Genomic DNA, 22,500 nt, shown 5'->3' on the forward strand with positions numbered 1-22,500 from the left:
GGGATGGCAGGCTGCAGCGCGGCAGCTCCTGGTACTGACGTCCTCGATTCTCCCCCCAGAAACTGAAGATGTTCGACACGCCCGAGAACGCTCCTGGACGTGGGGTGTGGGGGTGGGGAGGGACAGAAACAGAAGGGATGATCAGCTAAGTGTAAATCTATTGGCATACCGTAAAGAAGAAAGTGTTTGTGTGTGTGTGTATATATGTATGTGTGTGTGTGTGTGTGTGTGTGTGTGTGTGTGCACCTACCTGAGAGTGCGTTGCAGGTGTTTCCCGTCTTGGGGTCTCCCTCACCCTCCGGGGTCTCGTTGAAGTTCAGAGGCGTGGCCTGAGTCTGAGGCGTCTCCTGCTGAGCTGACGGAGGGGCGGGGCATGTGACCATAGACTCCTCCCCTTCCTCGCCGCTGGAGTGAGAAGACACAGAGCTCCGAGGCATCTCCCAGTCAGGCTTAAGCCCCTCCCCCTGATTACCCGCCGCCTCCTTCTTTCTTCGCCGCACTGGCTTCTGGGACCTTTTGATCTCCCCTGCGTCTGCTTCATCTGGGCAGATTAACATTCATCATTTGGAGGAGGATAGAGGATAGAGGATAGAGGATAGAGGATAGAGGATAGAGGATAGAGGAGGGGAGGGGAGGAGGGGAGGAGGATAGAGGATAGAGGAGGGGAGGAGGGGAGGGGAGGGGAGGAGGATAGAGGATAGATGAGGGGAGGGGAGGAGGGGAGGGGAGGGGAGGAGGATAGAGGATAGAGGAGGGGAGGGGAGGGGAGGAGGATAGAGGATAGAGGATAGAGGATAGAGGAGGGGAGGGGAGGAGGGGAGGAGGATAGAGGATAGAGGAGGGGAGGAGGGGAGGGGAGGAGGATAGAGGATAGAGGATAGAGGAGGGGAGGGGAGGGGAGGAGGGGAGGAGGATAGAGGATAGAGGAGGGGAGGGGAGGAGGGGAGGAGGATAGAGGATAGAGGAGGGGAGGGGAGGGGAGGAGGGGAGGGGAGGAGGATAGAGGATAGAGGAGGGGAGGAGGGTAGGGGAGGGGAGGAGGATAGAGGATAGAGGATAGGATAGAATGAGAATATTAGATAATTAGAACAGTTTTTTTTTTTTATCATTGATGACAGTCCTTACTTTTACTTTCTATCAGGTTTGTAAAAGAATGTGGTGGTGGTATGTGTGGTGGTATGTGTGTTGGTATGTGTGTTGGTATGTGTGTTGGTATGTGTGTTGGTATGTGTTGTGGTATGTGTGTTGGTATGTGTTGTGGTATGTGTGTTGGTATGTGTTGTGGTATGTGTGGTGGTATGTGTGGTGGTATGTGTGTTGGTATGTGTGTTGGTATGTGTGTTGGTATGTGTGTTGGTATGTGTGTTGGTATGTGTGGTGGTATGTGTGTTGGTATGTGTGGTGGTATGTGTGTTGGTATGTGTTGTGGTATGTGTGGTGGTATGTGTGTTGGTATGTGTGTTGGTATGTGTGTTGGTATGTGTGTTGGTATGTGTGTTGGTATGTGTGTTGGTATGTGTGTTGGTATGTGTGTTGGTATGTGTGTTGGTATGTGTGGTGGTATGTGTGTTGGTATGTGTGTTGGTATGTGTGGTGGTATGTGTGGTGGTATGTGTGTTGGTATGTGTGGTGGTATGTGTGGTGGTATGTGTGGTGGTATGTGTGTTGGTATGTGTGGTGGTATGTGTGTTGGTATGTGTTGTGGTATGTGTGGTGGTATGTGTGTTGGTATGTGTGTTGGTATGTGTGTTGGTATGTGTGTTGGTATGTGTGTTGGTATGTGTGGTGGTATGTGTGTTGGTATGTGTTGTGGTATGTGTGTTGGTATGTGTGGTGGTATGTGTGTTGGTATGTGTGGTGGTATGTGTGGTGGTATGTGTGTTGGTATGTGTGTTGGTATGTGTGTTGGTATGTGTGTTGGTATGTGTGTTGGTATGTGTGTTGGTATGTGTGGTGGTATGTGTGGTGGTATGTGTGGTGGTATGTGTGGTGGTATGTGTGTTGGTATTTGCTCTGATACACAACAGAGGGATAAGAAGACAGCCAGTAGAAGAGTAGGGTATAGGGTTGGGGTTAGGGTTAGGGTAAACGGGTTAGCACCTTTCTCTGTGCGGCGACGGAACGATAACTTGCGTCTGCGGAGGCGGTTGAATCCCACATCTTCCGACTCGTCACTGCTGGGAGAGCCGGGAATCATGTTGGTCTGAAGAGATGAAGACACCGTACGCTCTATTAACACACTGGATTAACACCAGAGACCACCATCTGGATCAATAAACAAGCCAGTTGATTATCATTCATGAAAGCATTTGCTCGTCGGCCAATTTGAAAAATTCACATCATCTGCTACGAGGCTGGTGTAGGAGGTGGTCAGAGGGTGAACTCACATCCCGAAGGTCGAACGTGATCTCCAGGTTGCTCCAGAAGTGGTCCGAGAACTCTGGGTACATGTCCAGGACCTCCAGCACGTCCTCTCTGTGGATCTTATGGAGGTCACAGTAGGTCAGCGCTCGCACGTCTGCGTTGGATTTACCGGGTCGAGCGTACAGGTTGATAGGCTCACCAAATATGTCATTCTTCCCTGTATGGGATGGGATGGAGAAATGGGACTTTACAATCTACCGATAAAACAAGGCATATTTGCAGTCCTATTTCAGTTGGTATTTATTTACTTTGTATCAAAAACAATACATGTTTGTATATACGCATGTCAAGTCAAGTCAAGTCAAGTCAACTTTATTTGTATAGCACATTTACGTACAGCAATGCTGAGCCAAAGTGCTTCACAGTAAAAATAGATAAATCGTCTATATATAATATGTATGTCTGCTAATCTGTAAATATATATGGTACCTGATTCTAAGGTAAATAGCAGATAATAGAGAAGAGTGTCAGGTTGAGTGCAGCTGTCCTGTTTGCAGATGAGGTAGAATACTAATACATGAGGAAGATTGGCCAGTAGATGGCAGTATCAGCTCATATCTAATACATGAGGAAGATTGGCCAGTAGATGGCAGTATCAGCTCATATCTAATACATGAGGAAGATTGGCCAGTAGATGGCAGTATCAGCTCATATCTCATTTATGGAGGACAGTGTTTGAGATCTTTGTCGATGTCTTTGTGGGTAGTTGCATAATGTGGTTTGACGTCTCCCAGTATGAGGACTGATGTCCTGTATTTACCCAGGATGGCGACCACCACGTCCCCTCGGAGGATCTCGATGGAGCCTCGGGAGATGAAGTAGAGGGCGGTGAGGACGTCGCCGGCATGGACCAGCGTGTCGCCCGGCGGGGCGTGGGTGGTCTTGAACTTCATGGCCAGCGCCCTCAGGCAGCCCTTGGTGGAGCCCTTAAAGGCCTTGCAGTTCTGCAGCAGGGTGCGGTTAAGGTGAAGGCAGATGTCAGCCTGGAGACACTCTGGGAAACCCTTCAGCACCTGGGGGAGAGGAGGAGGGGGAAGAGAGAGAGGAGGAGGGGGAAGAGAGAGAGGAGGAGGGGGAGAGAGGAAGCAGGGTTAGAATAGAACATTTCTTGGGCCCGAATAAAGCCTAGTCCTAGTCACTGAATCCCAAATTGCTCCCAATGAGCGGGCCGGCGCCTTGCTGCCATTAGTGTGTTAATGGGTGAATGAGGGGCCATTGTAAAGAGCTTTGGAATAAGGTGCTGTATAAGTGCAATCCATTTACCTTACTTTGACTTTCAAGAGCAAAGAAATACAATGCATAATATTTAGCTCTAATGCAACGGTGGGGTATAATAATAACGTCATATTTCAAAAGCAAGCTAACAAGCATGCAGCCTTCTTTCTTGGTAATACATTCATAGGGCTTTCAAGTCCACGTTCTAGTATGTAATTATAATGAAGAATTCCAGTGGTTTAAACGAGTTGCCTCCAAGCAGGGGGTTCCCCAAGGTCAATTTCAGAGGAGTATGAGTTTTTGATACATCGTCTGGGACTTGACAGTCACACCAATGTATAAAAAATAAATACAAATATTCTCCATCCTCCTCTCCATCTCTATCAGCCCCCACAGATACACAAACTCAATCTCTCTCCCTTTCTGTCCTTCTCCTTCATCTCGCTCCCTTTCTGTCCTTCTCCTTCATCTCAACAAAGATGCCTTTCTCCCTTTCCCTTTCCCTCTCCTTCCCTTTCCCTCTCTCCTTCATATCCAACTCCCTCGCTCTTGCTTCCTTAGTTATAGCCACATTTCCTCATTCTTAGCAGAGAGGGAGAGTCTGTGAGTGAGACTCAGTCAGGCGTGAGGGCCTACGTGATAAAAACCATTATAAAAAGAATGACTGCAAACATTCTCTAATCCAGCACGCTTCACTGAACCTTCAAAGGAAGGTAATGAGGAATGGGATTAGCAGAGTAAACAAGGTGAATGCCTGTTCACTTGTGTGTTTCCTGTGTACTCATTTTCTTTATTTTATCAAGCCTAAACAAAAGGAGTAACAGTAAGACTGAAAACTGAAATGTCATTGTGGGGAGCATGGCGCGTTCTGGCCTGCAGAGGGCGCCAGACTGTCGGTGGGAGATGGGTGTCGGGGCTGATTACGGACAAGTGTCAGTAATCAGCCTCAGCATCCAGCCGGTCTTTTTAACCTGTGTGTGTTTGTTCCCCTGGCAGTAAGGAATGGTGACGAGGAACGAAAGAGCGAATCCCGAGCGAGCCCTCGAGAGAAAGAGAGAGAGAGACCAAAGCGAACACTGACGCTGTCTCTGCCGGCGCAGCGCGGATTCCTATTATTTACAGTTTTATGACATTTTGAGTTTGCTGTGATCGCGCCAGTACGCCTACGGGGTGCTGAGCTTTTGTCAAGAAACCAATAAACATCCAGCTGATTACTCCGTTCCTCTGTGTCGACCTCCCTCTGTGCTCGAAACTGCTACAGTCATGTTGGCACTTAATTGCTTTAAGAATGCACTTCCATAATCATGTAATAAGACCACATTACTTTGGCCGGCACATAAGAGTGTGTGTGTGTGTGTGTGTGTGTGTGTGTGTGTGTGTGTGTCAGGGTTTCCGTTAACCGGTAATTCCCGGACTTTGTCCGGTAAAAGTTGTTGAAGTCCGACAAATTGAAAACTCGTCGGACATAAATGTCCGGTGAAATAATTCCCTCTAAGCACAATTTGAATACAATTCGCTAAAGTTCACATTCTGATTCCTTCTATTTTAAAAAAGACGAATATATAGGCTATGTATTTCTTTTATTATGATATGATTTGACACCGGCATGATGATGACTCCTAATGTGTAGGCTGCCTATGCGAAACAGCGGTTGTTTCCGGTGTGCGCTATAACTCGTGCACAATCGAGTCGAGGCAGAGAGGAGGATAGCGATGTTTCTCTCTGTGATAGTGTGATTATGCAAGCCTTTTCTGAAAGGGATGAGAACCCGATTGTTTCAGCTTCTCCCAGGGAGAAAGTGGTAGAGTTACCATCCTCCCCGAGTCCTACCATACCATCCGCTGACAGCCTATCTCTGCCTGTAACCGGCGAGCGATTGCGTGTCGCTCCAGTAGCTGATCAGTCATTAAACAAATGTTTTTTTACATGCAGCTAGTGAGGAATCTGAAATAGGGGGCAACGTAGTTTATTTCCTTAACGATGGGATATTAATGCGTAAATGGTCTCCTCCTAATGCAAATGGTTGTAAACAAGTGGTTGTGCCTGTGGGTTATAGACAACAGGTGTTATCTGTAGCACATGAGAGCCAGTGGTCAGGACATTTAGGTATAACTAAAACTTATCAGCTGATATTGAAACATTTCTTTTGGCCCGGACTGAAGGCGGATGTTGCCAAGCACTGCCGCTGTTGCCATACTTGTCAGATGGCGGGTAAGCCTAATCAATCCATTCCACCCGCACCATTGCATCCCATTCCTGCTATAGGGGAGCCATTTGAACGTGTAATAATTGATTGTGTTGGACCTTTGCCTAGGACTAAAAGTGGAAGTCAGTATTTGCTCACTATTATGTGCGCTGCTACTCGTTTTCCCGAAGCTGTTCCGTTGCGTAACATATCAGCCAGCTCAGTGGTGAAAGCTTTAACAACGTTTTTTTCCACATTCGGTCTTCCTCTTGTTATACAATCTGACCAGGGCACTAACTTTCAGTCTAAGCTTTTCAAACAAGCCCTAAGAATGTTAGGGGTACGATGTCACGCCAGAAGCCTACATGCTTGCACTGTTCAATAAAATGTTATACATCTAGACATTGTGGTATTTCTTTATATACGTATCCCAGCCTGCCTATTGTTTCTCAATAAACAGTTATGTTCTCCTCATTGTCATACTCCCGAGTCCGATTAAGTATGATTTGACAGGCAGCTAAACGAAATGCCTTCCCAACCAGCGAGACCTGGTTATAGAAATGACGTTGTTTTATTGATAAAAAAAAGGGTAAAACTGGAAAGAGAAAATAGAAAACTCACATAATCCCAAACAATTTAACAAACTTCAGTTAACGTAATGTGGAGTCCGTTCATTGATCGATGCTGTCTGTTCAGTTCCCAGTGAGGCGCCCGTTCAGCGCTGGACATAATGGCATAGCGCGCATGCGAATCATGTTATATTATTATATATTATATAGCTCGCATCTAATCGTATCGGATGAGAAATAGACATTAAATGGCATATATAGGCCGCTACACAACAGTAATCACCGTGACAAACAGCTATATTAGATTTTTTTTTTTTTTTTTTTTTTTATATTTTAATATGATGACCGGAATATATCACGTTTGTCCGGTAAATCGAAATCTTCCCGGACACGATGTCCGGCGGCAATTTTTTCTAACGGAAACCCTGGTGTGTGTGTGTGTGTGTGTGTGTGTGTGTGTGTGTGTGGGTGTGGGTGTGTGTGTGTGTGTGGAAGCTCTGTCCTGAGTGGAGAGGGGAGTTGTGCAGACGAATATTACTAGTTGATTCCCTCTATAGTCCCTTTATATACTGTAGAAATGTCCAGACCAATGCAGCACACACAGAGAATACTCTCAGGAAAACGATATGTGTATTATGTATTGCATATATATGTATATATATATGTATATATATATATATATATATATATATATATATATATTGTGTGGTAGTGTCTATACTCTATGTTTATCTACTCTTTGTGTGTTTGTGTGTGTGTATGTGTGTGCACATGTGTGTGTGCATGTGCGTGTGTGCATGTGTGTGTGTGTGTGTGTGCGTGCATGTGTGTGTGCATGCGCTCGTGTGTGTGTGTGTGTGTGTGTGGGGGGTGCGTGAGTGCATGTGTGTGTGTAGTGTGTGTGCATGCATGCGTGCATGTGTGTGTGCATGTGTGCGCGAGTGTGTGTGACTCACAGCGTTCATGTCGATGCCGTTCGTATAGGACCACGCATGCTGGAAGTACTCCTCCAGCCTCTGCCTCAGGGGGTTGGGGATCTGGTGGAAGCGGATGAACTCTCGGACCCGCAGCATCTGGGTGTGGTAGCGCGCCGTCCCCGAGTACAGCCTCTGGATAATGGCCGACACATTCCCGAAGATACTGGCGTACATCAACGCTGTGTGTGGATGAGAGGGAGGAGGATCAGAGTCAGTCAGGCTTACCGGATCCCCTTTTTTATAAGGGTGTTCATAACAGTGTACTATAACAATGACGTAACAGAGTTCAAAGATACTTTGTGTTCATTCGAGCTGTTTAGACACGAGGGGAAGCACAGGGTCAAGAGTCTTCGTATCTCCTAAAAACATCTCATGAAACAGCATCTCATCTGAAATGCGTCTGGTACGGTACACAATCCTCTTTCGTCCTTTAAATCCGTTGTTAAACATCCTCTTCTAAAGGGCGCCTGTTTTGAATGTCGAAGGAGCGTGCAGTCTGTTCCATCCTGCTAACCTCCCAACCCCTGTCATGTTCCATCCTGCTAACCTCCCAACCCCTGTCATGTTCCATCCTGCTAACCTCCCAACCCCTGTCATGTTACATCCTGCTAACCTCCCAACCCCTGTCATGTTACATCAGTGTCTAAGGGGACAAAGGATGACAGCAGAGCCGCAAAGACTGGTTCTCCTTTTATGTCGCTCTAGTATTTGTTGTGTGTACTGTATGTGTGTGTGTGTGTGTGTGTTTATGTGTGTGCTTGCGTGCGTGCATGTCGTAAATGTATCTGCATCCATCCGATTGTGTGTGTGTGTGTGTGTGTGTGTGTGTGTGTGTGCGTGTGAGTGTGTGTGTGTGTGTGTGTGTGTGTATGTGTGTGTGTGTGTGTTTGTGTGTGTGTGTGTGCTCTCTATCTATGCGTGTCATGCCCCTGCCTGCCCTCCCACTCTCTATCCCAGCAACGTTAAGTCATGCCCTCCTTCCGCCCCCCCAGTTTGCAGCAGTGGTGGTAGGCATGTCTCCTCCACCCCATTCATCTGGTGCTAGGCCTGTCTCCTCCACCCCATTCATCCTCATCAGAGCAGCAGTGACTGAGGCTCCCTATCACAGACCATTACCACATTGGTATTCCGCAAGACTGCATCATTGATTGACCTCCGATATCACAGTGAAGCTATCACTGACCTCATACTGTCTTACTGTGATCTATAGACCTTTCTCTCTGAGAGATGAGATCTACTGTATATATATGCTGGATAGCTGAAACTTCAAGAGATAAGAAATTAACAATAATATGTAAGTACAGTATGAGTCAATATCTGCCCAGTAATGAATTTGAGCCATTATTGTTTCGTCTGCTAATCTATCTGCCTCTGCAGCCAAGCACCGGGAAGGAGATGGTCTGTATCAAGGGGAAGTTAGTTTAAACATATTTACATTGAAAGGACATTAGAATCACAGACGGATATCTCACTACGGAATAACCAGCTAATATCTTTTCATAAAGACATGATAAATGTCTCAATACAATCTTGTATTCAAATAGTGAAATAACTTTATTGCTGATTTAACTAAAATGATGACACTGTGTGATGTTTAAAACTCTAACTCTGCGTAATTCTCAGCATCACTTTGCACTGCTGATGCTCTAGGTGGGTGGAGATGAGGTGAGCAGGAGTCAGCAGGGCGCCGGGCATCAGGTGTCAATGTTACACTCACATTCATAGTTACATTTTTGCCATTTAGCAGACCTATAGATTTGTCTAAGTAAGTGAATCGTCTATTTATATCAGTCATAATATGACATAGTAATCTATGACAAAATCAATAGCCTAGATTACAGGGGCCATTGGCAGCTACAATTCTGGAAGAAGGAAGAATTATTATTATTATTTAGTTAGTTATTGTTTAACCTTCCTCTTCCGTTTGTTTCATTTTCCAACTTTGCTACTTTCGGTCAAAATTGACCGGTGTGTTTTGCACAGTGATATCTCTGGAACCCCTTATCCAATTTTGATGGTTAACATCTCATTTGAACAGTCAAAGCAAGTAGAATCAAGGGGTGGCAGAATGACACCAGGGGTTAATTTCATATTATAATTTTGCAGCAAGTTCAAAGTTAGTGTTTACTGTACATTACTGTATATTATAAAAATGCCTGCCATGTAGGCTGTGTGTACTGGAGATGGAAATTATTTAGTTAGTGTTGTAGCTGGGATTCTTCCCGTTCCATTGATGCATGGGATGTATTGATTTGATACAGGCAAGCCAGTGTTTCATTGTGTAGCCTAATTTCATCTTTTATTTTCCAACTTTGCTACTTTTGGTCAACATTTTCCTATGGCGGTCAATTCTGACCGGAAACATCATAGGTGTGACACGGTTCAATAAATCCCCCAAAATGCAATGCAATTCAATGCAATCAAGTGTATATGCTCAGGGGCCTAGGGTGGAGGATAACATAAGGTCTTGAGGCAATGGGATGAAAAACACAATATTTATGATTACAAACAAAGTCATTCGGTCAGATTTGACCGTGAACACAAGAGGGAGGTTAAATGTATTTAGGGTTAGGGTTAGGGCACTGAACCCCTAATTGCTCCAGGGTCACCGTCTATGGCTGACCCCTTGCCTCGACCATAAAACGAGTTGATCGCATGGCAATAAAACAATTATGTTTATTATTTTTCTACTTACATCCTATGAGCATGACACAGATGGAGAAGATCTTCTCTGAGTTGGTGTTGGGAGACACGTTCCCAAAGCCCACACTGGTCAGGCTGCTGAAGGTGAAGTAGAGGGCCGTGACGTACTTGTCCTTGATGGAGGGTCCTGAGTTGGGGATGGTCTGGTTGTAGTGCTTCCCCAGCTGGTCCCCCAGAGAGTGCAGCCAACCGATGGAGCCGTTCCGCTCCACGCTGCCGATGGCGTACCAGATACAGGCCAGCCAATGGGCTATGAGGGCGAAGGTGCACATGAGGAGGAAGAGAACTGCTGCTCCGTACTCCGAGTAGCGGTCCAGCTTACGGGCCACGCGGACCAATCGCAGGAGACGTGCTGTCTTCAGCAGGCCTATCAGGGTGGTGGTCTGGGGAGAGTAGAGGAGGAGATTAGGTTAGTACAGCTGAGCAGGGGGGTGCTATGTAAGATGATGTACGGGATGGGATCCGGTATCAGATGCCTCAGACCCCCCCCCCCCCCCCCCCCATCAGTAACCAATCCTACACCAGGCCTGTACTACTGTGATACTCTATACTGAAAGACATAAACCCTCCAGTTCAGTGGTAATGGGCCCTTGTGGTGCGCGGACTTGGGTTGGCTGGCCTCTGGTATAGACCCTCCAGTACCAGTACCATGTGGACTGGGATGATCATGGTACTGGCTCTAGGCATCTTGGGCTCATGCTTCTGCCCCTTCTAACCCCCTGATGTCCCTCTGGCGAGCTGGCCCGTGACATCGTGGCATGAGTGGATGCGGAGGAAGCGGGCGCTGGCCTTGTCCTAAGATGTATTTTAGATGTGCCAGGGGCCTCATGCCACCTGCTCTATGCTGATTCTCTCCTACTGTTTAATGTAGTATCCGTTTTTCAGTTTGCTCTAACTGCCTCTAATCTTGTGTTGTCCTCTTTGTGCTTATCTGTCTCAAAACTAGACTCCAGATCCTGAAATTCATCCAGGCTGAGTCTACACCACCCTATATCCTGCTCTGAATCAAAACAGACGTATCGTATTGGTAGCTAGCTAGCAGCTAAGAAAGAACATTGCTATGAACATCTAACTGCATGTTTAGCACATCACAACATGCTGACAGAACATCAACATGCGAAAAATATAGCTACACATAATTAGATGATCACATAGTCCTTGCTTTTGAACACAAAGTTTGTTTACAGTATCACTTACTATGAAGCAGGACAGTAGATGATATAGTGAATCCAATTCACAAATTATAAGTGTTTACTGATCCTAAAACTGTTATATTGAGTGGGCTCTTCAACAATTAAACTTTCATAATATGAAAAAAAAATGAAAACACATAAACGTGTTTCTCAAGCGTGACTTGAGAATTGCCGACATGCGGACCTTTTCGAAAGACCGTGTCACATTTGTCTATTTACTAAGCACTATACATATATTAGACTTGATTGATTGATTGATTGATTGAAATCCGTTGTCTGTTATTCACTGTGCTGTCTGCACACTCTGTTCATTCCCACCCAAGTACATTAGCTTTAGCTTTAAGAAGCCCACCATGTCAATACAACACATACAGAACAGTCCAGATGTCTGGCACACAGCCCAGATCTGGTCCTCACAGTAAATAATACTTCTCTGCTGTGGGAAACGTCCCCTGCCCTGGTTCACTGGCTACTTCAGCTTAAATTAAGTCAACTGGCAAAGTACAACCATTCACTGGACGTGTTTCACTGGGGTGCCTTCATGAGAAAATTCCTTATTTTTTAGATCATTAGACTTTGTTTTCTAATGGACATTGTACATTTTACATGTGTTTATATGATCTAGGATGGTTCACGCAATAACAAAGTAAACTGAATTTAAAGTTAATAAATTCAATCACATTTCTTACTCATCTAGGCCCAAAACCTCATTATCCACAAAGGATTATCCCCCCCCCCCCTCACCTCCTCTCCGTTGCGGTAGATGAGCAGGTCGAAGGGTATAGCCGCCACCATGTCTATGAGGAACCAGCCTTTAAAGTAGTGCACGGCGATCCTCAGAGGTTGGCTCACCACCTCGTCGTTGACGTTGACGTATGTGGTGCGGAAGTTGATGACGATGTCAATGATGAACATGATGTCGACGAGGAGGTCCACGACGTTGAGCGGGGAGCAATAGCCACATGTATGCAAGGCTACCTCCTCCTGCTCGTTGAGGAGGAAGGCGGCCGAGTAGGGCGTCAGGATGGCCGTGTAGATGACCAGCAGCAGGATCAGCCAATCCCACACCGCCTTAAAGGGGCTGTAGTGGAGCACCGTCCACTTGTGGATGCGGGGGGCCTGGAGCTTGTACTCAGGGAGGACGTCAGCCCCGAGGGACAGCACCTGCGAGAGAGCGAGATAAATAAATCTGATTGTCATCCAATTATCAAACCACCTTGGGAAGAGAGGGAGACAGAGATTGTTGCAGGAGGACATGGATTAGGGATACAGTGAAAAGTTAACAGGTGAAGGTTTTCCCCATACCTCCAGCAATATTACAGTATGATGCGAAACAGCAAACTGTATTGAGCCACAGATATTCAGCATATACTGTACATGCTAGATTTGTGACCCAGTATAAGGTGGTACCAAGAGGCAGAAAGAGGCAATGCAGCAACACAACCTGCGTCCACTGAGGTTGATGAGCCCTTTTTAAAATGTATTTTGGTAAGTTTTTAAACAAAAAACATCTAGATGTCACAACAAGGACAGACATTAAAGGAAAACAATTAACTCCATAAAGTAGAAAGTATGAAAAATAAAGTAATTATAAGACAAAACACAACAGCAAACAAAAAGACAATAAACAACAGCCACGAGACAAAAACAAAACAAAACAAATACATATGCCAATAAACAAAAGTGTGTGTGCAATGAGGGAAAGGGCATTACCACCATCAACAGCCACATATATATATATTAGTTCCTGTATCTAAAAGATAAATGCAAAAAAAGAAAGAAAAGGAAAGTAAAAAAGTCTCAAAATAACGTAGCCTAATTTGTCATGAATTCTCTTCCAAAAAAGATAAGAAGGGGGACCACACTTCAGAAAACACATCCGCCTTATCCTGCAGGTCATGCAGGAATCATATTTACATTTGCATCAACCCCTAAAAGGTACAAAAAGAGGAGATTTGCTCAATTTGAGCTTAAGTATGGATTCAACCAGAGCGTGGATCGATTGCCAAAAGGGTTTGATCTTGGGACAGAACCAAAACATATGAGGATATGTCCCCAGACTTTTCTTACATTTATTACATAAAGAAGAGTACTCCAGGGACATCTTATTAAGACAAACTGGAGTAAAGAATTTTTAAAAAATAAACTTGTAATTATGTTCAAGAACTCTGGGAGACAGTGAGGATGAGTTAACTTTCGCACATATCTGCATCTATGTTTCCTGGTCCAAATGTATGTTCAAATCTTTTTCCAAAATCCTTTTCAGAGGTTGGAAGGAGGAAGGCACTCTACTGCTGAGAATCTTATAGATCTTTGAGGTCATTTTAATCGTTAGTTGAGCACTAACAATACATTTTTCTATGTCATCTATCTTAAATCTAAAACTGTCTTTCTGAGTTAGGGAATACAAAAAATTTCTTAGTTGTAAGTACTGAAAAAAGTTGGTAGAAGAAAGACCATATTCTTCCTTCACCTCGGAAAAATATTTAATGTCTGTATTCCTAAATAAACAACCCAAATTACTAATGCCTTGGTTGGTCCAGTTATGTAAGCCTATCCTACTTAGGCCTATTGGAAGATCAGGATTAAAGGAGACAGGTGAAAGTACAGATATACCTTTATGGAGTTTGAAATTTTTCTTGCAATTATACCAAGCCGATAAGGCACTGTCAATAACAAAATATTTCTCAAACCCTGAAGAGGGGTATTTGTTTATAGTGGAAGAGATTTCAAAAAATTGGATAGCTGAAGTTAATTTCTATGGATTTCCATAGAGGCTCTGAGTCCTGGAACCATTCATTTATCCGTTTGATTTGAGCAGACCAATAGTAAAGCTCGAAGTTAGGGAGAGCAAGACCCCCTTCCTTACGAGGTTTACATAGAGTAGCTAGTGATACCCGTGCTTTTTTACGAGACCAAAGAAATTTGGATAATTACGTAATTAACTCTTTAAAGAATAATGTTGGAATGGGACAAGGCAGAGATTGAAATAGGTAGTTTAATCTTGGCAGTAAATTCATTTTAACTACATTAATCCGGCCAATAAGCGAAAGAGGTAGATTAGTCCAGCGATCCATGTCCTCTTTCAGTTTTTCTTTAAGTGGTGTATAATTACATTTAAATAAGTTATCTAACACTGGAGAAATAAAAGTACCAAGATAAGTGAAACCTTCATTTGTACATTTGTGTGTAATGTGTTCAGTTTATCAACATCTATGGGATTAAGTGGACAAAGAATATATTTGGATAAATTAATCTTGTAGCCTGAAAGAGAGCCATATAATTGAATAATTGATAATAACTTTGGAATAGATTGTTCTAAATTTGACAAAAATCATAAAGTATCGTCTGCATAAAGAGAAATATTGTGCTCCTGGTTCCCAGCAAGTATGCCCTCAATCTTGCAATCTAAAGGCCAATGCACACAGCGTGCGATTTCTGTTGCGCGTCAACATTCCATTTTGAAGTTTGAATGGAAGTCTATGAGAACATCACATTTCAACACACACGGCCCCGATTTTAATCACACGGCGAAAATTCGATTCCATTCATTTTGAATGGGAAAAAGCACAAATTTGACAGTGCGACAAAACTCGCACGCCGTGTGCTTTGTCCCATTCAAAATGAATGGAATCGAATTTTCGCCGTGCGATTAAAATCGGGGCCGTGTGTGTTGAAATGCGATGTTCTCATAGACTTCCATTCAAACTTCAAAATGGAATGTTGACGCGCAACAGAAATCGCATGCTGTGTGCAGAGCCCTTAACCGAACTGATTGAGCAAAGGGTTCGATCACCAGTGCAAATAGGAGTGGGGATAACGGACACCCTTGCCGGGTGTCCCTCGCTAAGTTAATCTTTTTAGAAAGCAGACCATTAGTAAGAACCTGTGCTGTTGGTGAAGTATACAGAGTTTTTATACAATTAATGAATTTTGAGCCAAGGTTAAAGTGCTCCAGGGTAGAGAAGGGAAAACTCCAATCTACCCTGTCAAAAGCCTTCTCTGCATCCAACCAAATGATGGCTGACTCTTTTCCATCCCTATTGACATAATCAATATTATATTTACAAGACGGCGAATATTATCTACAGCCTGGCGTCCTTTAACAAAACCAGTCTGTCGTTTTTTATTAAAGATGGGAGGATGTGATCTAAGCGTTTTGCTCAAAGCTTGGCAATTATTTTATAGTCTGCATTAAGAAGGGAGATTGGCTTATGAGAAGAGCACTCAGACAAGTCTTTATCCTTTTTTTTAAGAGAGTGATGGCCGCATCTTTCATAGAGTCTGGAAAAATATTGCAGTCCATAAAGTCCTTTACCATTGGTAAAAGAATTGGCTGAAGTTCTACCCAAAAACTTAAATAAAATTCAACAGGAAACCCGTCAGACCCGGACATTTCCCAGAGGGCATTGCTTTAATAACATTGTAGACTTCTTCTGAGGAGAAGGAAGCATTTAGAAAAACTTGATCAGCTAAAGAGGCCTTAGGTAGCTTAGCAGAGTGTAAAAAGGTCTCAGTGTCATTCACTAGATGGAGAGATATGCGCTTGATATAGATTCTTATAAAAATGAAAAAAAGTGTAATTTATCACAACAAGGTCATATGAGAGTGAATTGTCTTGTGTCTTAATTGCCTTAATCTGGCGTTCTGTATGTTCTTTTTTCAGCTGATAAGACAGTAATTTCCCTATTCTATTATTAAATTCACAATGTTTCTGTTGTGAAAATAGCAATAGTTTTTTTGTATTCTTTGTATCGTTGATATAATCAAGCTCCAACTTCGCTTTTGCTGAGCGCTTGATGAGCCCTTTTATACAGGAAATGGGGGTGGGGGTGATGTGCTGCCAGGGCTTGGTGTGGGTGAGAACCCTGGCAGCTGAGTTCTGCACATACTGGAGCCTGTCCAGGGCTTTGCTGGGTACCTGAACATACTGGAGCCTGTCCAGGGCTTTGCTGGGTACCTGAACATACTGGAGCCTGTCCAGGGCTTTGCTGGGTACCCTGAACATACTGGAGCCTGTCCAGGGCTTTGCTGGGTACCCTGAACAGGACTCCGTTGCAGTAATCCAGACGGAAGGTGATAAAGGCATGTATGAGGGTTTTGGCCACAGTCAGTGAGGGACGGTCGGAGTCTTGATATGTTTTTTAGGGGGAAGAAGGCAATTTTGGTGATGGATTTGATGTGGGACTGGAAGGAAAGGGTGGAGTCAATGATGACATCCAGGTGGTGGACTTTGGGGGATGGGGAGATGATGCAACCGTCGACCTGGAGGAGAAAGTCGCCAACCTTCCTAAGCAGTGCCTTGGGTGCCACGACCATGAGCTCAGTCTTTTTGGTGTTGAGTTTCAGAAGGTTAGCTGACATCCATGATTTTATTTTGAAGAGGCAATTGACCAGAGATTGAGGGGGGAGCAGTGAGGATAGTGTAGTGCTGAGATATACAGTAGTTGGGTGTCATCAGCATAGGTGGAAGTTTAGGCCATGGTGACAGATGATCTGACCGAGGGGAAGCATGTAGATGGTGAAGAGAAGGGGTCCAAGCACAGAGCCTTGAGGCACGCCTTGGCTAACTAGGGCTGGGGAGAAACTGGAGCCGTTTATGGTGATAAATTGTTTCCTTTTTGAGAGGTACCTGTAGGACTGAAACCAGGAGAGCACTGTACCAGTGAGGCCTAGGTGATCAGCTAGGCGTTTGAGGAGGGTGATATGGGAGACTGTGTCGAAGGCTGCCGAGAGGTTGAGGAGGTGGTGTGATGTGGCCACAGTCAGGGAACATAGAACCCGGGGAACATAGAACCCGGGGAACATAGGTACGCTCCCGATCGATGGATGGATGGATGGATGGATGGATGGATGGATAAATAAAATGGTGTAAAATGATAGGTATGCATATCAACTTTGAAATAGCAGCGCGGTGTGTTTGGCATAGGGGTTAAGGCAGCCAGCTTGCAATCAGGTTGCTGGTTCAAACCTTGCCTTAGGTGAGAGGGGTTGATTTATTTAAATGTTTATTTTCTTGACATTTAAATGCAAATCGATTTACAATGAATACATTTGTCTCAGAAAGTGAGACATCCATCAATAATCATAAGAAATAATAATCTATCAGAAATTTCTTGCCAAACCATTTCCCTCGCCTTGTGTTACTTGCGGCAGTATTGCACTTTTTTACATCTTATTTTCCGTCTTCATAAAGATCAATAAGTAGGAGCGCTGTGCTGTCACTTTCCAGTCTAGTATCTTCTTTTCGACAATCGGCTCTTCTGGGCTCCTTCTACCTGCGGGCACACGGCCAAATCGAGAATTTCCAATTCGGGATTGCGTGAACATTGATGACACATGCCTGATTCTCATTCGAGGAATCACTTGAGGCTTGAATCCCAATCGAGAGTTACCTGAACGAGGCTTTCCTTATAATCGCGAATATACTAATCAATGTTCGTGGAACTGCCCCCAGGTGTATTCTGAAGATGTTACTACGATGGTGGTAAACACCGGTGAATGGCTGTCTGCGCTAGCAGCAGGACAGTGGAGTTTAGTCAGCTAAAACTTAGCAGCTGAACAACGGCGATGGTAAGTATAGAAATCCAATCTTCATACTGAGTGAAGAAAATGCTGAGATTCGCAGCAGGAACAGTGAATAAACAACAGATAGCGTCAGTTTGAGGAGCGGTCACAAAACACGCCAGCGTCCCCTCACGCACATGCACACAAAACACTTGTAGCCACATGGGATATTCAAAGGAGGAGGTCTAAAACACCCGTGGTGTTGGCAGTTAGGTTGGGATAGTTTCTGAGTGCCACAACTGAGTGAGACACGGAATGAGAGGAGGAATCATTCCGAAGTGTTCAATATCTTCGGGGCATACGGGGGACAGACTAATACAAACCCATAAATGAATATGTGATTTGCACTCAGCAGCGTAGCAGAGGGACGTAGCCTGTGGACAACCAAAAAAGTGACACACACACACACACACACACACACACACACACACACACAGAGGGCTCAGCCGAACTGACAGCAACAGCTGAGGCCACCGTTGCAGCTGCTCATCACTCCTTTATCTTGTTATGTCACGTGTCCTTTCCCTCCTTTTCTTCTATCCCACGTTCCTTCTCTCCCTCCTAACCTAACTCTCTCCCCTTCACTTTCTTCTATCCCACGTTCCTTCTCTCCCTCCTAACCTAACTCTCTCCCCTTCACTTTCTTCTATCCCACGTTCCTTCTCTCCCTCCTAACCTAACTCTCTCCCCTTCACTTTCTTCCTACTCCGTTCCATGGCTCACAACCAGCACAGTTGTACTAGGACGGACTATAGTACTAGTCCCCAGCAGTTACTGTGTTTGTATAGACAGACTATAGTACTAGTCCCCAGCAGTTACTGTGTTTGTATAGACAGACTATAGTACTAGTCCCCAGCAGTTACTGTGTTTGTATAGTAGTAAAGGACTATAGTACTAGTCCCCAGCAGTTACTGTGTTTGTATAGTAGTAAAGACAGTAAAACAACAATTACCGTAAACAATTACAACTTGTAAGTTAGAGTAGCGTTGCAAATATCTGTATGAGCTTTTGTAATTGTCCCACGTTCACCCTCTCCTACAGTATGCCACTCTACTGGAACCTGTTTCCACCAGCATCGGTCCTATCACTTGCCCCCCGGGTTGACTCAGTCAGCCAAACACCTGACTCCCTTGAGAGGGCATGTGCTCGGCGGGTGTACTCAAAGGTCAGGTACTGTGCTCAGCGGGTGTACTCAAAGGTCAGGTACTGTGTGCTCAGCGGGTGTACTCAAAGGTCAGGTACTGTGCTCAGCGGGTGTACTCAAAGGTCAGGTACTGTGCTCAGCGGGTGTACTCAAAGGTCAGGTACTGTGGTCAGTAGGATGAACAAATACTGTAGCAGGCAAGAGAGGGGAGAGACTGTTTCCTACTGCGATGGGTCCTGGTGTGTTGAGTCATGACAGCCCAGATGTCTCTGAGCTCTGAGACTTGCTCTCGCTGCTTCATTGGCAGTATACAGTGACGTGTGCTAAGGCAGGGAGGGTGACCGGCTAGGTACAATGGTAGGGGTGTGTGTGTCTGTATCAGAGCTTCTGTCTGCAGTTAAAAGGTCATGTTGAAGCTTGGAGGTCCTTGTCTGTCACAGGAGTGACGGTAGACATGGCCGATATGTACACTGATGAGTCAAAAGAAGAAGAAGAATGTTTTATTTCAACTTTCAACTTGTCAGTCAATTGTTGGAATTTGGTATTTTTTGCTCTAGGGCACAGGGTCAGCTGTAGTTGGCGCTCCTGGAGCAATTAGGGGTTAGGTGCCTTGCTCAAGGGCCTCTCTAATCTCTAGGCTACTGCCTCCCCAAAACATTATGACCACCTGCTTCATATGCTGTTGGTATTATGCCTAATATGCTCGCGCAATGATGAGTCTTGGGTGCCCAACACCCTGTTGCTGGTTTGTGGTTTGTCCCTCCTCGGATCACTGTCGGTAGCAGGGGTGCACATAACTTTTTGGGGCCAGTGCTCAGAGGAGCACCTAGGGATGCTGCTTGGTGCTCCCCGAGCTCGCGAGTCACGACCCGTCCCACAGGATGGATAAAAAAGGGATACATGGATAACTTATATTAGCAAAACGACATTTATTCATAAATAAAGATGAACGAACTAATTATTGTGTGCAAAACAAAAGAAACAAATGCAAAATCAAATGACTGCTCTTTAAGCATGAAAGTCTGTCAGTCTCCTTTAAACACAATGAAATCAACTGACATCTCTTTAAGCACTAACTGAATGTCTGTTCTTTAAACACAATGAAATCAACTGACATCTCTTTAAGCACTAACTGAATGTCTGTTCTTTAAACACAATGAAATCAACTGACATCTCTTTAAGCACTAACTGAATGTCTGTTCTTTAAACACAATGAAATCAACTGACATCTCTTTAAGCACTGCTCTGTTCTGTAAACACTGAAATCAACTTTTCAACAAAAAGTTACAGCCTAAGCATTTATTTATGCTACAAGCTTAATCATCATCATCACTGCTCTCTTGACTTGCTGTTAATACTGTCCTCAATTTCAACCATGGTAGAGGATGCTGTAGTAGGCTATCACTTTAAATAGCTCATTATTTTGATTGTGCAACAAAGTCTTTTTTTTCTTTTTCGAATAGAATTCCCAACCATATTCCCTGGGTCAGGGGTCTAGGTGCGATAATGAAGCTGTAAAACAAACGTCTGAACGTTTGAAAGCTTCAGAGAAAAGAAACGTGAAGTCCCTTGTTGTTTTTCCTTTTAGCGACGAGTCGTTCGGGACTGAATTTTCACGTGTCGGCGAGATAACCGTGCGATACGCGATACGCGGAATGAAAGTACGAGTTACGATACTTTCCGAATGTTTTCGTGAGGGGAGTCGCCGTGGTCGTCGTCGGTCGACTGTTGTGATGGATGGGGCTTGCAGTGATGCAGCAGTCAGCAGTCAGCAGGTGGATTTTGAGGAAGTAAATTCCTCTCCCAGCGGTTCCAGCTGTTGGTGCGCAAGAGCGCGTTCATGCCGCTGATCTGCCGCGCAGCATGCATTTTGGCGACGCATGCGCACTGGCGCACCAGTTATGTGCACCCCTGGTCGGTAGGTACTCTCCACTACTGATCGGGAGAATGTCACAAGCCGTTCCAGAGATGCTCTGATCCAGTCATAACAATTTGGGCCTTGTCAAAGTCACTGAGGTCTTTACTCCTGCCCATTTCTCTTGCATCCAACAACTTCAAGAACTGACTGTTCACTTGCTGCCTAATACTCTATATCCCACCCCTTGACAGGTGCCATGGTAACAAGATAATCAATGTTATTCACTTCACCTGTCAGTGGTCAGAATGTTTTGGCTCATCAGTGTATGTTACTTGGAGAACATAAGAAACTACACTATAGAAAGAAATTGTTCAAAACTGATCAGGTCACACACACACACACACACACTCACACACACACACACACACACAAAAGAGTGATGATATACAGTATATCAATGTCACTTGCTGATAACACAAAATCGCCATGGTTTCTGAATGCCATTCACTTTTCTTTAACTGGTAGTAAGATGATAAGATTCTCACAAGGCCATGGGTTGATCGGGGGTTTGTTCTGTGCTCCAAGAGGTATGGTTGTTAGACATTAGTGTTTCTTAAACTGAACATTTGAATATTTTAAGCCTGTTATCTCTGGGCTAATGAGCGAGAGCAGCTGTAGTGGTTATATATAATCATGACACGTCTCCTCTGCCTAGAACCATCAACAACACATTCATGAACATAACCACCCAGCAGGGTCAGCAGGGGTCCGGTGGGCCAATGACATCATCCCTCTTCATCCCTCTTCATCCCTCTTCCACTTGTCAAGCCAATGAGTCACTGAGGTGTGAGGGGGGGTGGACAAGACAGAGGCAAGTCAAGTGGTGGGGATGAACTGGTGTAAGAGACTTGGGTGATGCTGAATTGGGGTGAGACTGGGGTGAGTTTGGGTGAGGAGCAGGGGTGAGGCAACATGTACTATACTGTCCAATGTCCTCTAGTCTAGATCAACATGTACTATACTGTCCAATGTCCTCTAGTCTAGATCAAGTAGAGGTGAAAACATTTTCAATATTGTATAATGTAGAACGGCCAATCTGGGGGTGAACCAAATAGCAGACTACAGCATGCACGCACTCACACACACACACACACACACACACACACACACACCCACACACACACATGCATACACACACCCACCCACACACACCCACACACACACACACACACACACACACACACACACACACACACACACACACACACACACACACACACACACACTGTGCTGCAGTTCCTTGGAGTGACCCTCAAATGTGTGCTTTCTCTCGGGAGATGTTAGGGTTATTTTTAGATATCAGTAAAAAAATAAAATAAAATAAAAAAACTCTGAAAAGCTGATATATTTCTGAACAGATATAACTACATTTAAGGACACTTTTGAATATTAATTTCCTATGATGTTTCTGCAACTGTTGTCCACGATAGAATTGTCCACGATAGAAAACCACGATTACAAAAATTAGAAATGTAAAACCACAAAAACATCTGTCTTAATTAAATCCTGAAGTATGAAAATGTTATTCCAGAACTGCATATAATTCAATTGAAGATGATGGACGCCTGGTGAAAAGCCATCTTGGCAAACACATCCTAGCCTGCT

The 22,500-nt window shown here is 44.5% G+C and overlaps 1 protein-coding gene across 1 annotated transcript in view; it reads right to left on the reverse strand.

Moving 5' to 3' along the window:
- Nucleotides 1-22,500, reverse strand: part of kcnh2b (potassium voltage-gated channel, subfamily H (eag-related), member 2b) — a gene marked incomplete at both ends in the record, with an annotated part of 310,871 nt that overhangs the window by 14,363 nt on the left and 274,008 nt on the right. Inside the window, 8 exon segments of the mRNA XM_080544424.1 lie at nt 1-93; nt 251-541; nt 2,101-2,203; nt 2,388-2,581; nt 3,185-3,437; nt 7,350-7,549; nt 10,066-10,456; nt 12,011-12,430. The exon segment at nt 1-93 is cut by the window's left edge and continues 94 nt beyond it. Coding sequence (XP_080400550.1) covers nt 1-93; nt 251-541; nt 2,101-2,203; nt 2,388-2,581; nt 3,185-3,437; nt 7,350-7,549; nt 10,066-10,456; nt 12,011-12,430 — 1,945 coding nt within the window.

Source organism: Nansenia antarctica (genome assembly GCF_963989245.1).
Source record: "Nansenia antarctica genome assembly, chromosome: 13".
In the NCBI taxonomy this organism is placed as follows: domain Eukaryota; kingdom Metazoa; phylum Chordata; class Actinopteri; order Argentiniformes; family Microstomatidae; genus Nansenia; species Nansenia antarctica.